The sequence below is a fragment of the Cydia amplana genome, chromosome 12 (genome assembly GCF_948474715.1).
Source record: "Cydia amplana chromosome 12, ilCydAmpl1.1, whole genome shotgun sequence".
NCBI classification, from domain to species: Eukaryota; Metazoa; Arthropoda; class Insecta; order Lepidoptera; family Tortricidae; genus Cydia; species Cydia amplana.
The window spans coordinates 5821183-5839915 of record NC_086080.1 but is presented as its reverse complement, the minus strand read 5'-3'; the positions used below and the strand labels follow the sequence as shown (position 1 = coordinate 5839915).

Here is an 18733-nt window from a genome sequence, read left to right as displayed (position 1 = left end):
TTAATCTGTGTTGAAAAAAATCATTGCTCTAGCTTCAAAACCCACGGAGGAAACAGTCGAGTACGTTTGTATGAAGAAATGACCACTCCTGTTGCCTCTTAAGACGCTGTCAGTAGCCAATGATCTTCAAGTTGACTTGACTTTTGCGCTGCGCATTCTGTACGGGGCGTTTTTACTGGCGCCACTTATTTTTTAATTTTAGAGGAATCTGCGGTGTAATAGATAGCAGATTTATTACAAGCATTTGAATCTTACGGGAAGTAGATAAGATTGTCATTTTCCCAAAAACTTCATGCAGGTAACGAGGATAGCTAAAGTATCGGCGCTAAAGAAGAAGAATTTCATACAGTGACACGCGCGTATTGGAAATTATTCCTATCGCTATTATCCCTATCGCTATAACGCGCATAATTACATTGCTGCCCCACTCGCACAGCGGCATTTATCCAATCAAACATTCCCTTGTTCCAGATTAAAATGAACACGCTTTGCCAAACATCATGGACCAAGCATTTGATATCGGTGGCATGAGAAAAGCACCATGGTGGGCCACTGGCTGGCTGCCTTCCCGCTCCTCCTGCTCCTACACCACACCGAAATGAGACCCGAGGATGACCACCGCTCAAAGCACCATCATCGCCACAGACATAAATCCGACCAAACCCAGGATTTCGCCATTTTTCCCATCCTCAACGATGACCTGGCATACCAGAGCTTAGTTTTGGAGGAGAGAAAACGTGATTGGATGAATATGTCCAATGACCAAGTTGGAGAAATGAACAAGAAACATCTCCATTGGCCAATAAAAAGAGAGGCTGTCATCGAAGGCGATCTGGTCCTAGGGGGTCTGATGATGGTTCATGAAAGATCTGATAACATGACATGTGGGCCAGTGATGCCGCAGGGAGGTATCCAAGCTTTGGAGACGATGCTGTATACCCTGGATTATATAAATGACTTGAAGTTGATCCCTGGTGTGACCTTGGGCACTCATATTTTGGATGATTGCGATAAAGATACTTATGGGCTGGAGATGGCAGTGGATTTTATCAAAGGTAATTAATTACAGTAGAGTCCGGTTATAACGACGCCCAAGGGACCGCTGATATTACGTCGTACTGACCGGACGTCGTACAAAACGAACTGCCAAATTTAATATATTTTTTTAATCAAAATAATTACGTAATTTTGTATTTATTAATACTTATGCGACAATGAAAGAAAAAAAAACATTTCCTTTAAAACATTTATTTACGTTAGTATTACAACACTTTGTCTTAAATGGAGAGACTTGTGTGTTTAGAAGAAGCCACTTTTCAAGGTAGTTAACTCACTCGTCATCCGCAAATTACTCGAATCCCGTAAAATAAAAAGTCGTAATTCTTGGGGATCTAATCCAACCCTAGTAGCACGGTCGCATTTTTATCGTTTATCCCCATGCCTGTCACGTTCTAACAAGTATCTAAGTGCGAAAGTGACGGGCATAGTGATAGTCGATAAAAATGGAACCGTGCTGAGCCCGCAGCTGACGTTGTTTTATCACACAGTTCCTATGGCCATCTCCTGTGTCCATAGATCAGCTCGAAGGTAAGTACCTACCAAAATATTGCATTGTACCTAACTTATGTACATAATTATGTATGTGAAGTTTAAGCTCAATTAAATAATGGGAATTGGGTTTTATTTAGTTTGCAAGATTACGAAAAGTCACATGACTATTTCATCTTGCTGCGTATAGGCAAAAGGGGGAGGGGAGTTAGGTGCGCGGGACGGAGTAAGCTTCTTACCAACTATTTATTTGTAAAAACTACGTCGCTCGTCCTTGTAACCGGACTTGACGGACGGATTTTGAGTCAATTTCCGTCGTTAAAAGCGATCGGTCGTTATAAGCGGAGTCGTAATAAACGGTTGTACTTTCATAGTAGCTTGTACTAAAACCAAACAAGTGCCTATACTTACGTCGCTATAAGCGGTTGGTTGTTATATGCGAAGTCGTACTAATCGGACTCTACTGTATATACTTTTTTTCTTGTTATACTCATATGAAATGAAAAAAGTTGATTAGTGCATTTATAGGCAGCCAGTGTTGACACAACGAGTAACAAGAAGGTTTCATGTTTGAACATGAAACCTTCTTGTTACTCTTTAGCTGTAAGTAAAAGAAAACATTTTTATATTCAAAAGTTAGTTACTAAATGTGTCGCTTAACTTCAAACTCGGGTAAATCCATTCGACCTTCTCAGCAAATATCTATCCTATTACCTTTTCTTAATACTAAAATCGCATAACCTGACATGTATTTACCCGAGTTTGAAATTAAGCGATTCAAATGTAACTATTACCTACTTGTCAGTATGTATTACGTGCCTATTTGCAACTTGGCGATTCGAGTTGAAGAGCTTGTTTAGACATTGATTAGTGTTAAATGCGAGTTAATACATTTGCTTAGCCTTTAGTAGCAAATGTATGTATTCGCACTTAACACTACTCAATGTAAAAACAGGCCATAAGATCTTTTGAACCCAAACCGTTCGTATAATATAAATCGATACCTACAAATATCAAACGTGACATCTGTCAAATTCTTTTTTAAAACTCCTGACTACGACTGAAACTAAAAAGTTTCATCCGTTCGCAATAAAACTCTTTCAACTTTGCTCACCGTTTGATCGATGTATAAAAGATACAATGCTGGCTATGTTCCAACCTCTGATTTCGCTTAGCATCGAGGCTTTTATTTTCAAGTCTGGAAATTTATAGACCTGTTAGACTCCGGCCAACGAAAGATGAGACTAACACCTCGTTGAGCCTATAATTTGGATGAACGAGTACTGTTAGTAAACAGCAATAATCTTTAAATTTAATAATTTGGTGAACCACCAATATTGAAACCGTAAATATTTCAGTATGCGGTTTACAGTACCCGGCTATTATTTATTATTCCATATTGGTCTTTGGAAAGAGAGAATTGGTTGTACTACACTTTGGCTTTACTCGTATTAGTTTACGTGAAATTATTGGCATGTAATTCTAAACCTTAAATACCTATGACATCTTATGACAAACATCTTACGAGTCTTCTCCGAGACCACGGGGACAACGCCGTCCTCGAAGCGTCGGAGGTAAATCTTAAAACTTGGATACGCGATTAAGTCCCGTTGCACAATTTAATAATGTGTAAAAATCGTGAAAGTTTAAATCAGTATTATCTTATGACAAACTTCACAAATGTAGTGTCTCAACACTCTATGAAGACTAAATTAGGCGAATCTCTTTCCAAAGACCGATGGAAAACATTTATGACAAAAACGAAAGTGTTTATAATAAAAGTTTTTGAGAAACTCCTCGTCACGTCATGCATAGCTAACACATTTTTACCATCGAGATCAAGTGGCAGCCTCAGAAATGTATGAAATAATGTGCAGGAGATTTTAATTTACCTACCATGCGCCTCGACAGCCAACGTTTTTCCATTTTAGTAGACATCCCAATTGATTACGACGGTGAAAACATCCACAATGAATCACACAGGCGGCCAATCAAAAGCTAATTTATGCAATGCAATCGACTGATAAATTTCGCTTAGCAAAATATGTCAGTCAAATTGCTCGCTTAGCAAAATATGCGCTTCAGTAACAAACGCGTCGGCGGCAGAATGTGTAACAGTAACCATTTTAACACAGCTGCCCGTCACTGTCATGTTGTGTAAATCTACATGCGCTGGGTGCCACCCGGACGCCAGCGAACATTTTTAATCTCGTGTTGTTTGAAGTACACATTGTGCATAAAACGAGATACAGCCAAAGTTGTTTAGTAAGGTCAAAAAAGGATTTTGTGATTTGTGTTTATAATTTAAATAAACCCCATGTTACACACAATGCTAGAAAATAAATACAATTTAATTCAAAATATGTTTAATATACATAAAAGGGATTAATTTTGGACGCCATTTTGTGGAGACACACGATTATCAATCGAAGACACATGACAATTAAATAAATTAAAAATTCGGGAGGTATAGCAGTTACCACTGGCCGTTGCACCCTTTACGAGCAAGTGTGAAAAAATCATTTAGTTACAAAAATATTGTTTTTAACAGGGTCTATAAGCAACATCGACGACGCTGAATACGCCTGCAACGCCACGGCGGTGAGGAAGGTGATATCCGGCGTGGTCGGAGCGGCATCCAGCGTCACTTCGGTTCAAGTCGCCAACCTGCTTAGGCTGTTCAAGATACCACAGGTCAGTTCATTTCCAATTTCTAACCTTAACACCTCGGCCACGAAACCATCGCTCGACGCTGACGCTGATCGCCATACATTTGTTTTACGAGTAACCAATGCTCAGCGTGAGCTGCGTGGCCCTCTGGTAAGACATTATCAAACAGACGCTTGATGATCGTTTGGCATGTGTTAAGGCCAGTGCACGCCGGATGCGTGTGCGTAGACGTGCACGTGCGCGTGGTAATATACAGATCATTATGAGAGACGGCACACCGCTTGCGTGACATGTACGTGTACGGCTCTTTCCAAAGTTTCCATAATTGTTCCTTTATCAGATGATTTCTATATAAACTTCATTTCTATTCAAGGCACGCGGGAGTTCGTTTTTGGGGGCACATTATGACATAACCTAACCCGCCCACGTCCATTTAAACTTGTTAAACTAATATGCTATTTTGATGACTAAGCTGACGTTTTCGTCTCTCAGCTATTTCCTGTATCAAAAGGAAAGGAATGTATTAAAATGAATAGTTAGTTGTATTAAGATACACATACATCCACGCTTATATAGTTAGAGATATTCTAGAAGATACAGTCAGAAAATATGAGGGAAGGGGGCCATATTGGTCATTCAGTCAAATTTTAAAACTAAGCATAAAACACAACAAAATTCGTCAGTTACATGTCTCACACAAAGCACTGCCAACACGAGTTAGATCTAAAAACTCGTTAGATTTTAGCTATAAAACTTAAGGCCTATAAATCTTTATTTATCACAACGTTTTTACAAACGCGTACCGATGTCAAAAACGGATTTGGCCGAGCGCCAAATTCTATCTCGCTAACGACATCTAACTTAACCAGATCCCGCCAAAAGATGTGCCTAAGATATCATTTTTTGAAGTTGAGAATTTTGGCTTGAGTACGTAGACTTTTCGGGTACCTATCATAGGTACTAAGTTAGACTTACCTAGATTTATTGGTTTATTACCTTAAACAAGCACTACTGTTAAGAACTATTATATAATCTGTGCTACTGTTTAAAAGCGGACTCCATTAAAAAAATACTTAGGTACCTCGCGACTTCGTTCGATATAATTCTATACTTTACGATATTTATTTCACGATTAGTCCTGACCGAGTGATTTAGTACTGTTATAGTGCAATTTGTAGACAGCGGGGTTTTTATAGCGACAGCCGTCTGTTGCATATGAAACGGTAAACTACTGGAGACATCTGGGACATAGAGCCCGCCTATAACTTTGCACCAACTTGAATAGAACAAAGTGAGGGACTGGCACTATGTCATATTTTCATATAAATTTAACATTAATGACGACACTGCCACACTGCCCACACTTAGCAAATGTTATGCAGAGTTTGCTTGGTGCGACTCTATAGTCCTATGTTTGACTATGGCGCCATAACATAACGTTCACCGCTAACCTATCCAAAAATGCCATTCATAAAATCCATGAGATCTGAATGATCTTCGGTTTTCGGGTAAAATTTGACACAATCGTGTAAATAGAAAATGACAATGTCTTTTTGTTTAATAGTTGGAGTTCAACACGCATAAAAAACAGTCATCTTTTTAGCCTTGAAATACAGGGTGCTTCCTGTAACAGGAGCAATAAATTAAACTAAAGGCTGTACTCCTCAAACTGACCAACATTTGTTCAGCAACTTTTAAAAATTCATACAAAATAAATATTGCCTTCAATGTACGCTGACATCAGTGTGTTTGACGTTGCTTGTCACGCTTTAAACATAGGTAACAAATTTGCAATACATTGCGTCTTAGAATAAACTTAAAAGTGTAATCAAAATCAAAACATGAGTTATTTTCAAAAGTTGCTGAACAAATATTGGCCAGTTTGAGGAGTACAGCCCTACAGTTTAATTTATTGATCCTGCTACAGGAAACACTCTGTATATAGAGTAGTTAATACCCGCAACATTTGATGTTAAAAAAAATATTTTGTAAAACAGTGTGTGGCCTACATACAACACGGGCGAAAAATTAAAACGTAGATTCTACTCCTCAAACTAGACAATGTTTGTTCAGCGACTTTTAAAAATAACTCGTGGTTTGTATTTTAAAACACTTTAAAATTTATTCGAACACGCAATGTATTACGAAATTGATTATGCCTGTACGGTGACAAGACTGACGGGCAATGTCAATTAGACGGAATTTAAAGTACATTGAAAATATTATTTAGTTTGTTTGAAAAAGGGACAATTTTAAGACTACATCATTTCAAAAAGTTGTTGAACAAAAGTTTTATTGTTTGAGGAGTAGAATCTACGTTTTAATTATTCGCCCGTGTTGTAGGCCACACACTGTATAGTCAACCATAAGAATATATATATAATTTATCAAACAATCCTTTATAACAAAATCAAGACAGGTAAACAGAGCCTCTAATGTAAAAGCATCCGGTGCTGTCTCCAATGTAAAATAGTACTGTTATCAATTCTGTGAAAATCCTCAAACAAACAAGCCATGACGTTACACGTGAGTTTCACAAATTCATAAATTACATTACTATTCACAAAGCTAAAACGTTGCACCCAGGTGACAGAAAGCGGAATATCGCGACGACGCAAACACGTATTTATGCATGCCTTGTTTCCACAATGGTTTCACAGTCAACATCTATGTGACTACCTTGACACATAAACGCCATCAAACGTAAATTACTTTCTATGCATCTCGCTCGTACTCGCATATTAGTGCAAGCGAGATGTATAGAAAGTAACTTAGGTTCTCGATAGCGTATAATTATATATGTCAGTTTTGACACAGTCACTCGTGGTACGGGCCGGCAGAAGATGAAAATACGCGTCTATATAATAGCTTTCATAGCTTTATAATTATAAAGAGACACTTACGTACGTATTTATATGTCAAACAATTACAGTGTCGAAGATAATTTGGAATACAAATTGTTGAATCATGTAACTATATCTCTATTGTATTGATTTTTTGTATTGTATTGTATCTCTATTTGTGATAGTATTAGGAGGTGGCTGCTTATGGGGTAGATACTTCGGGCACGTTGTGGTATTGTATAACCGTTACTAATATTGATGCTGACTGTACGAGACCTAGCGAAGTTTATAGAGGTTATCAACTGCCGTGACGCCGCTTGTAATATCTATTTGTTCACATTAATACGGTATATTTTTTCGCCAAAATAAATGTTGTAGTCCCATGAGTCCATGTTAACAAAATGAACAATCATGGAGTAAAATACGAATTATCCTGAAGAGAAATACGGACCGTGAAACGTTACCGCAAACGACCGTACTTCCATTTCAACCATAACGTAATTAGTAACGTAATATGCAGCGACGAGTTAATAATATGGACTCATAATTAACAAGTAAATAGTTGTTATCTTGTATAATTATGCTGGGATCTGCCGCGTCTATTCAAAACGGTTTACTCACGTAGCGCGCTTTATCACAGAGATGGTGCAGTAGTTGATCGAAACATACTGAGCAATTATTCGACTTAACAATCCCCGTTAAACCCGTTTTAAAATAATTTCAATATGTACGATTCTCAAGTGACTAAGCCCAAAAAGGCCTGTCCGCCCTCGGAATACCCAACTGGCGTAAAGTGGCGCAGGATAGGGCAGAGTGGCGCTCTCTTGTGTCAGAGGTCGAAATCCTTTTTCGGTCACTGAGCCACTGATGTATGTATGTATGTACACACATACACATGTTCGATTCTCACGGGAGCTTAAATTAAAACCACGCATATTGCTCAGGTATTTCATAATAATGTTTGTTCGGGAGGACAATATTTACATTGTTGAGATTCAATTCGAGTTCAGATTCTAGTGTCCCAAAAAAGTGTTCCCTAGAGAATTCATAGATCTTAGCCTTTTTTAAGCATGCAATAAGATAACGACTATAAACTATAACGACTACAACGACGACTATAACGAGATAAACTTATTGGTAAGTAGAAACTGTATAAAGCAGACTTATATGTATACAAATAAACTCACGAAATAAGAAAAATAAATAAGACACAACACTATATGGAAAATCCAAGCGACGAAAATGATGATATACCTAGTAGTTTGGGTATATAACCAAACTTGAAAACTAAAACTTCCTGCTGATTCTTTGATAAACTTCGAAAATTAATAGTATTTTTACTGACCTGTCTCTGGTATCTTAATGTTGTAGACCGGTGCCTGTCACAATCCATGTTCGACTTGGGATTACGTGAGTAAATATCGCAGCGGTTATCGATTGGATTGAATTAATGTCTGGCATCGTGTACGACTCGTGACTGTTGACAATCGTATTTGAGAATAAATTGAGTTCCTTTATGTTTTCAAGTGTATCGGTAACGGGATGGGATCCTACTTGGGTTCCATGGAAACGAGCGGTCTCCAAATCTTTCTCAGAACAATTTTTATCTCAGAATTTACTTTTTGTTTTTTTAACTTCAAATCCGGGCAGGTAAAGATGCCCAATTGTGGGTTCCATAATCAACTGAATGTCCGTCTGTTGAGTCGTTAATCAGTTTTTGCAAAAATTGCTTTAGTAAAAGGATCAAGCGACTATTATCCTCTAGCCGCCCTGAGACCTATAAAAAGGTCTCCTGTTCCATTCTAATTAGAACTTTGTGTTGACAAAATAAAATTTCATTTTGCTTGGCAAGGTTTGACGTATGGGCGGCTAGAGGTTATGATGACAGAGGAGCAACTACGGAAGCCCATATTCCTATAAATTTTCCTAGTCGTTAAATAAAGTATTTTGTGGCATTACTGAGGTAATTATTTTTTATTACATTTAACTTTTATTCTTCATCACGTCTTGTTACGTTTGAGCCCGTGCAATATATCACTTGCACGAAGAAATTGCCGCACGACGCGGAAGTTGGCTGCATTTTTATTGATATTGGCCATTAGAACTTTGTTAGAACAAATGTGGCTTAGAGCCGCGGTGACGGATAGCCGTGCCTTATGAGAAAACTCGGAGTTCTCTTAAGGCAGCATTACGGGGGGCCGGGAACGATATAAGAATGTATACCGATATAGTTTGTCAAAGGACTGTCTCATTTCAAACATAGACAGAGAGAATCATACTAAATTTGTCTTACACTAGTACTAGCACCCAAAAGAAAAGGATTAGTATAGTTTTCCAGAGTAGACGATGCAGGCCGGAGTTCAGGCAGACCGAAAAGGAGATGGCGGGACCACTTGGACGGATTCTACCCCAAATGGTGGGAAAATGCCGATGACAGGGTCGAGTGGAGGAAACGAGGGGAGGCCTTTGCCCAGCAGTGGGACACCAAAATAGGCTAGAGAAAAAAGAAAAAAAAATAGTTTTCCCGGTTGTCACTGACTGACAAATTGGTTAGCAAAGGTCAAGATGGCGAATCAATATTTAAGCTTTTATTTATCTTGCAACATAAGTATGATATCCATCACGAGGGTTGCACGAACTCATACAATTCTGTTTAATAACAAATGTTTTTTTATACTACGTCGGTGGCAAACAAGCATATGGCCCGGCTGCTGGTAAGCAGTCTCCGTAACCTATGAACGCCTCTAACTCCAGAGATGTTACAATGCGCGTTGCCGACCCTAACACTCCGCACCCTCGAAATATAACAAAAACTCAACAAATATGACAACGTAATCGAAATAATCATCATCATCATAACTTAAGAACTTTGCTCTTTTCGGTGAAGTAATCGCCAATCATCTCTTTCTTGTGCCAGTCTTTTAATTTTAATTGAAATAATAGGTATCGAAATGTAACGATAACTCTAAAAACATGCCAGATCCGACAAGTGTAAATCTGAAACGGAAATCAGATTTTAAATTTAACGACTTTAATACGACTCACATTGCATCTCGCGTGCGCCAATAAACGCGAACGATCGCTTTATGTCAATAACAAATCAAGTGTAAACAATAAAATCGCAATACCGAAACACAATGCACAAACTAGATCACCTAGTTTGATTGTAATTTGAAACATAAGTTTGATTGTAAAACCTTGTAACCTTGTAAAAACTTGTGTTTTTCTTTTAAAAACATTTGGCCAGATTCGAACTTTAAGATACGTCAGAAATTTGCTAAATATCGATATGGGTGGGAAATGTCAGTGTCAAATGTGACGTTTATGTTGGAAGAAACGTCACTTTTGACACTGACACAGACATATTTTTGACGTATCTTAAAGATCGAATGAGGCCGATAGTCTCGATTATCTTTGTATGTTTTTGTTCGTGGTTATTTTTATTGCCCTTCTTACATAGATTGACTAACAACCCCTGAAACATTAAATAATATTTTGATTTATTAGCGGGTGTAAAATACGTATTAATGCGTGTTAAATTTAATTCGGGTACCAGCTGTGCCCGTGGGTCTAACCGCGTGAAATTCATCCTATTTCACGCAGCTTTCTCATTGGTCATTAATTGGTGTACTAAAATAGAACACCCTATCGTTGAGTGGGAAGGAAATACGTTAACCACATATGAGTTAGGGGTAGATTGGCACCATTCACACGGGGAAGCTTCATACAGTCACTGTTAAAATAGTAAATATTCGGACCATATTCTCAGATGTTTCGCGCTGAAATAAAGTGTTTAAGATACTAATGTTAGGGTTTTCTACATGATTTATGGACAGGTACAAATCTTTCCGCTTATCTTCCCGTATTGTTTAACCATGCCCCCTTTTAGCAGTGTCAGTTTCGATTCACGCCCTATCGCGCCGACTCTTCCCTAAGTAATTACCTGCGTGAGGTGATGTATGGTGCCCTCGTCTTAAATTCCAAATGCTTATATAGCGCAGGGCGTCAAAAGTTTATACAATAGTTATCTTACAGTTGTTAATATCCTAAGTATCTTGTTCATTAATTTTAACTTAACCTATTTTGTGTGCTCTTATAATATCTGGGAATTTATGGACTTTAAATTGTATAACTTATAACTGGCATTACTACTTTTTTATAATTATTGACTATATTTATTTAATTTTATTTGCATCGTAATTTTATCGTGGTTATTGTATTTATTTTAAATTCAGTATGTGTATCAAAGAAAATGTTATCTTGTTGATAACGTTTTCTTATTAGTTTATATAATTTTTGCATGTCGTTCACCGACTGAATACTTTATCACCTACTGTACCTTAACATCCTGTACTAAGTACATGTTGTTTTAAGCATTCTGGCAAATAAAATAATTCTGATTCTGCTACCGCAAATACAATCCTATTGCAATAAATTATTAATATTTCTTGGCTGTGTGATGGCAGAAAATCGTTATTTCTTAACTGGAAACTCAAGATTGACGTAGGTTACGCCTACATTATACCCCGACAATCAGACCCCGATAATTTGATTGTCATATGGCTATAGAAAACGCATATCAAATTATTTTTGGTCAGATCTGTGACCATGATATATTTTTATTATTCGATTGGCAGTTATTGTCATCTTGGCTACGGCCCCTGGGTTTATATGACACTGTTACTTTCCCTGACGTCCGACTTTCATTTCGAAAAGGGCACTATTAAGGATGACGAATGCTAAAACTATAGAAAAATGTGTCGGACGTCTCGGCCCGGACCCGAACCGTTCTATCGTGAGTCATTCATTATAATGGTTTGCCCTCAGTCCCACAGTTGACTGCGATCGAAATGCGATTGAAATTACAGAAAGGTACTTACTTTGTATTTATTTTGCACCCTTTGAAGTTAAATTACGTATTCATCAATCACTGTTTTGACAAAGTTTAAGTCACGTTTACAAAGTAAAATTAGTTCAGGTGCGACTCTCAAAGTCAAAGACAATATTATATTCGGTTACGAATTATATATACCTACCTAGTTGTTTTGTTTTGCCGCGGAGAATAACTTTAGTTAAGTTTTGTTTAGAATCTAGAATCATAAATAGATCCATAAAGTGAGAGTCTAGGTTTCAGCAACGTAAGCCATCACATGCACCTGCACATACATGTGTACGAGTACATTATATATGATTTTTGGGTGACCCGAGTCTTTCACCGAAATTTAGGATGACTGATTATTGTAAATATTAAAGTTTGTATACAATAAGTTCAGATGTTCAGGTATTTAGGGTACTTTTTAGGGTTCCGTACCCTAAGGACTAAAACGGGACCCTGTTACTAAGACTACTGTCCGTCTGTCTGTCTGTCCGTCTGTCACCAGGCTGTATCTCATATATTTCTGTAGCCGCTATAACAATAAATACTAAAAACAGGCCAAGTGCGAGTCGGACTCGCGTTCCAAGGGTTCCGTACATTAAATCCGACTCACGCTTGACTGCACATTTCTAATAGGTTTTTCTGTCATCTATAGGTAAAGAACTATTTTGTGTATTTTCAAAATTGTAGACCCAGTAGTTTCGGAGATAAGGGGGGGAATGGTAATTGTTTGCCTATTTTCTTGAATAACTGCTAAACTATTAATCCTAAAGTTATAAAAAATATATATTTAAGATCCTTACAATGATTTCTTTCATTTGATATGCAACACGATATAGTTTGAAAAACTTTATTTTATAATTTTCTCATTTACCCCCCAAAAATGGCCTCCATATTTAAAATTCATTTATTTACGTTACACTTCTATCTTTGGGTCGCAATCTTACATATGTGTGCCAAATTTCAACTTAATTGGTCCAGTAGTTTCGGAGAAAATAGGCTGTGACAGACGGACGGACAGACAGACGCACGAGTGATCCTATTAGGGTTCCGTTTTTTTTCCTTTTGAGGTACGGAACCCTAAAAAGTACGGAACCCTCGGTGGGCAAGTCCGACCCGCACTTGTCTGGTTTTTATCTATCCTGTAAACGTTTTGTCGAATTTTAAGCCAACGAATTCCTAATTTAAAACACATCGAATGTTAAATACTCATTGATTCGGTTAAATTATGTTTTTTGAAAAATACATTATAGCCAGCCTTTTATGAATGTAGTATGATACCTTTGAATATGGTGCTTTACGCACACTAGCGTCCCAACCCCTACCCCTGCCGCAACCTTCCCTTTTAGTATGAAATATGTCTCGGTTGACGGTTTTATTTTTATTTGGGACGCTAGTGTGCGTGTGCGTAGACCTAGAGGTATCATATTACATTCATAAATGGCTAGCTATAATTTGTTTGTCTTCCCCATTAAACACAACTTAACCGAATCATATGATTTAATACTCATGACTCGTCTCATGTTATACGCTGCTAACCAAACTTTAGTGGCATTTAATTACACTGGCTGTCAATGTAATGAATGAATTAACATAGATATTTATTAGATCAACGTTACTACTGCCTACTCATTTCTAAAACGGTTTAAACGTTTGATATTGCCAAACCATTTTAGTCCTTAACTAGCCGATTTTATGGAAATTAATGAGCAAATAGATATACGCTAACATTAGGCATCAGATCACATTACCAGTCTAGTGCGGGGACTCCTATCACTATATTAATATAATTATAGTTAATATAATATAATTGACATCTCACGCGACCTAATAATACGACTCTGTATTACACACCTCAGTTTACAATAGAGTCTGTTCGGAAAGAGAAGAGTTGTGGAATGTATTGGGCTTCATACATTCCACGACTCATCTCTTTCCACACAGACTCTACTCTGTGGAGCTAGGGCGATTTGTGTAAGATTGTTCCATCATTATATTATGTATAGTTTGTCAAAGGACTCGTTTCAAACATAGAGAGAATCATACTATTTTTGTCTTACACTAGTAATAGCACTCAAAAGAAAACGATGAGTATAGTTTTCCTGGTCCTTCATCATATCAGCCGAAAGACGTCCACTGCTGGACATAGGCCTCCCCCTGAAGCCGGATCTTTGCCGGATATTCTTAGCACCCCTGACTCCGCCAGTGCCCTGACCGGTACCATAGCCAGAGCACCGGGAGTCGCCGGAAGCTCGAGGCCGCGGTTTGGTTATGGCTCCTCTACACGATGGGCCAACGCCGGCCACTCCAAGGGACGCATTTATGCGTTAGAGGGAGCAAGTGATATTGCTATCTCATTCTACCGCATGGCTGCGTCCCTTGGAGTGGCCGGCGTTGGCCCATCGTATAGAGGAGCCATTATGCTTATCATACTGGCCCCCCAGTCTAATCGCCACGCTTGGCAGGCGGGTTGGCGATCGCAGTATAACTTACCGTACTTAAGGGATGCTGCTGCCCATCCACCGGCGGACTTCCTGGTTCTTACTGACTGACAAATTGGTTTGACCAACTATATTTGTTGTTTGACAGGTGTCGTTCTTCTCAACATCCCCCGAGCTGTCAAACAAGGCCCGCTTCGAGTACTTCACGAGGACCATACCCTCGGACCTGTTCCAAGTGCGTGCCATGGTGGAGATCGTCAAGAAGCTGAACTGGAGCTACGTGTCCATCATCTATGAAGAGTCCAGCTATGGCATCAAGGTTGGTATTATGTTAATCATTTTTAGGGTTCCGTACCCAAAGGGTAAAAACGGGACCCTATTACTAAGACTCCGCTGTCCGTCCATCCGTCCGTCCGTCTGTCACCAGGCTGTATCTCACGAACCTCAGTACTTGGATGGGTGACCGTTTTTTTGCTTGTTTTGCTCTATTTTTTGTTGATGGTGCGGAACCCTCCGTGCGCGAGTCCTACTCGCACTTGGCCGGTTTTTTACTACGGAGTTAAAAGATCGGTCAAAGTGAAATTCTTAAACGAAACTTATTTTGTTTTGCTGGTGCGCTGAGGGTAAGACCTTCCTCCGTGAGCTGGGTCGTCGCCTGTTTGAAAGGGGCCTTGACGGGGGTCAGGAGCGGGGGCTCCGGGTTTCTCCTGATGCAAAGGCTGTCCATCGCAATCCAACGCGGCAACGCAGCGAGCTTGATGGCCACCTTTACGTCGGGGGTAGCCCGGGACGGGTTTTAGTAGGTACTTAGCTATTTTTTATATATTTAGCTTGTATTTATATTGAAGTTTTTCTACAACAAATATTATAATTTTGCCAAAGCCTAAGCTTTGTTCATACCTATAATTCCGACCGAGCATTCTCGTTTGGTGTGTTTTGGTGGAATGCCACACGCGATTGGCTGATGAGTTCGCATCACGCGCGCGATTGGTCGCAAATAGTTGCGTTCGACTGCACGATTGGCTCGAATCCGTGACTGACAATGACACCGGTAAACTGGCATCATTCTTAGTGCCAGTAAGGCCCGTCTTTACAAAGTAATATACCTAAGTCAATACATTTTACAGTTTTTGAAGCTTATCTCACGTTTAACTCGAAAACCAGTTTAAAAAAAATCGGTTTGTTGTTTAGGAAAATATACGCGGCTAATTAAACCTTTTACGAATTACTCAATGTCGGTACATAAATGAGATAAAAGTGTAATACAATGGTGCAACCAACATAACATAATTTTTTTAAACATCTTTTGCAAACGGTACCCACAGAAACAACAAACAAGCAATTTTAGTTTTGATTGTTGACGATAAGAAATTAGCATTAACTATGATCACGCTCAGTTTGACGAAAATATGCATTATAAATTATAATGAACTCACATTCTGATAGTACATTTGTCAACTCACCGCCAAATAAGTCTTGTAGTCTATCTATAGCCGCCGCTGTACACAGTAAAACTTCTGCAGCTTGTGTTATTTATCATCTGCGCTTAGTGCAATTGTGCTCTTTTGACCTAAATCCAGCGCTAATTTCCACACTAACTCACGCTAAACTTGTGTATCTACGTAACGTGTCTTTAACTATGCACCGAGCTTTGGCAAGTTAAGCTTGTTTAATGTCGTATCTGTAAATTAAACTCAAGCTCTCAAAGGAAAATAAACTAGTTGTCGAGTTAGCTTACGACTATAACATTCTCGTTAACACGCTCCGTAATATAATCCGCACGTTGAAATGCTGGGTAATTTTTCTATTCCGTGTGTAATATAAGATATAAGGCAATTTCCTTGCTTCCCGTGCTTAACGAAGTTACATGTAACATAACGAAGGTTGAGAGAAGACAAATGTACGAGGGGTATTCAAAATATTCTCGGTATGAGAATGAAAACAAACAAGTACGAAAAGTTTGATATTTTTATTTTTCAATGTACTCCCCCCCTATGTTCATACACTTAAAAGATCGATCAATTATTTTTTTTAATCCTGCATAAAAATATTTTTTATCTTTGGTGTAAAAATGCTCCTCCACTGCCGCCTTCAATGCTTCATCATCGGAAAATTTATTTCTACGCAGATCCTTTTTAAGATTGGGGAACAAAAAGAAGTCGCTGGGGGCTAAGTCCGGACTATACGGTGGGTGAGTAACAGTTTCAAACCCACATTCAACAATAGCTGCCTTGGCAATATGAGCAGTATGGACGGGGGCGTTGTCATGCAGAAGCATAACACCTTTGGTTAACTTTCCTCGCCTCTTTTCTTTGATTGCATCCTTTAATTGACGTAGAATGTTAGCGTAGTACTGTCCTGTGATATTTACACCTTTTTCTTTATAATCGATCAGTAATACTCCTTCACAATCCCAAAATATCGTGGCCATGACCTTGCCAGCTGAAGGGATGACCTTGAACTTCTTGGGATGAGCTGAACCCTTAATGTGCCACTGCATGGACTCTTGTTTACTCTCTGGGTCATAATGATGAACCCAGGTTTCATCTCCAGTAACTATTCTTTGCAGCACCTCATCAGGATTTTCACCGCACAGGTCAATAAAATCGGAACAACAAGCTACACGCATGTCTTTTTGAAGCCGAGTCAGCATTCGCGGAACCCATCTTGCACTTACTTTTGACATATTAAGATGGTCATGGATAATATCATGTACGGTACCAATAGAGAGATTGGTTACTTGTGCTATAGATTTTACCTTCACTCGACCATCTTCCAATATAAGTTTTTCCACTTTATCAATATTTTCTTGTGAAGTAGCTACTACAGGCCGGCCAGGTCTAGGGTCGTCTTCAACACTCTCCCTTCCACGTTTAAACTCGCTTGACCACTTTTGAATGGTAGATAAAGAAGGAGCAGACTCACGGTAAACACAATCCATTTCCTCTTTTATGGTTTTTTGATTTTTACCATGTTTTGTCAAGAATTTTATCACGCATCGATGTTCTAATTTAGTTAACATTGTCAATTCCCACATGATGTTCATGTTTGTTCAGCAATTGCAGAAAAACAAAAGAACATCTCGGTTCGAATTATACTTTTTTTTAATGTCAATGAATAAACCTTAGCGGCCAGTAACGAAAGAAATTTTAGAAGAGGTTGTAAGATATCAATACCGAGAATATTTTGAACGCCCCTCGTAATTTGCTCCAGAACTGTACTGTGTGAATGTCATGGTCATGCGTCCGCGGCAACGTGGCTCCTCTACACCATCGTCGATGATGGCCCATTATGGCCTACACAATGGGCCATTATACTAGCCCACTAAGATGGGTCGGCGTGTAGAGAGGGTAGTGGTGTCGGATGACTTATGGCCCGGCGGGATGGCGATGGGATGGCCGCGGTGTCGGTTTTTCGTTCGGATATCACAGGTAGTGGGCCAGCGATGGCGCGTACTCATCTACACGTGCCCCATTCCATAGTGCGTGCTCTAAACCATTGAATGGCCATCGCGCTGGTCCAACGCTGGGCCATCGTGTAGAGGAGCCATAACCATCGCATGGCCATCTCGCTGGTCCAGCGCTGGGCCATCGTGTAGAGGAGCCATACAGAGGCGACGATTCCATCGTGTGGGGACGCGCACAATCATGGCCGCCAATTCCATTGATGTTTGCCTGAAAACCAACAGAATGGTGATTACGCTTCATCATCGCCGATCATGGGCTACTGATGGCCGTCCCTCCACACGGTCGGGATTATCTGCAATTGCCCATCATGGCCAATGTGATTATACTAAACGTACAGAGTAAAAAACATATTTCTGAACACGACTTAGGAATCAACACGTATAATAGTCACTCACAAAATAGATACCTACTCATTAGATTTATATCGACCAGGCTATGAACCGTGATTGCCTTTTGTATTGTTTTCGAGCACCCGATATTTCGACACAGTTACATGCATCATGCTTCTTAAATCAGTCGAGTGAAACTAACCGTGAATCATTCAAAACTGTTAGATACTTATTTATATAGTTTAAAACACCCATGTTTTAAAACCAACATTATATTTAAGCAGTGCTGAACGAGACGGGCCGCTCCGCTGTAATCCTGTAATGGTCTTATTCCAAGAGTTCAGCGAATGAATACCTCCTGCGAACCAGTATTTGTGGTTTGACAAGAGTCAGTTTTGAAAATATTTAGATAGGCCGGTCTCCCATTGAGACAGGAAAAACCAGGTGTTAGTTGCACAGATAGTAAACGGCCGGCCTGATTGATTGACATAAGTACCATAGGAAATGAGGGCGGTTCGGTGTGGGTGGACGCTACGCCGTGCGTCAGCACCATCACCGC

General features: G+C 39.2%; 2 protein-coding genes across 2 annotated transcripts in view; one reads left to right on the top strand and one right to left on the bottom strand.

Moving 5' to 3' along the window:
• LOC134652818 (uncharacterized) overlaps window positions 1-18733 on the bottom strand; it is a 326718-nt gene that overhangs the window by 28497 nt on the left and 279488 nt on the right. The window lies entirely within an intron of this gene.
• The window catches only part of LOC134652857 (metabotropic glutamate receptor 2-like), a 302800-nt gene that overhangs the window by 210987 nt on the left and 73080 nt on the right, over window positions 1-18733 (top strand). Inside the window, exons 2-4 of the mRNA XM_063508055.1 lie at window positions 472-1055; window positions 4100-4242; window positions 14527-14697. Of these exons, the coding sequence (XP_063364125.1) occupies window positions 542-1055; window positions 4100-4242; window positions 14527-14697 (828 nt within the window). The 5' untranslated portion in view covers window positions 472-541. The remainder of the gene's footprint in view (window positions 1-471; window positions 1056-4099; window positions 4243-14526; window positions 14698-18733) is intronic.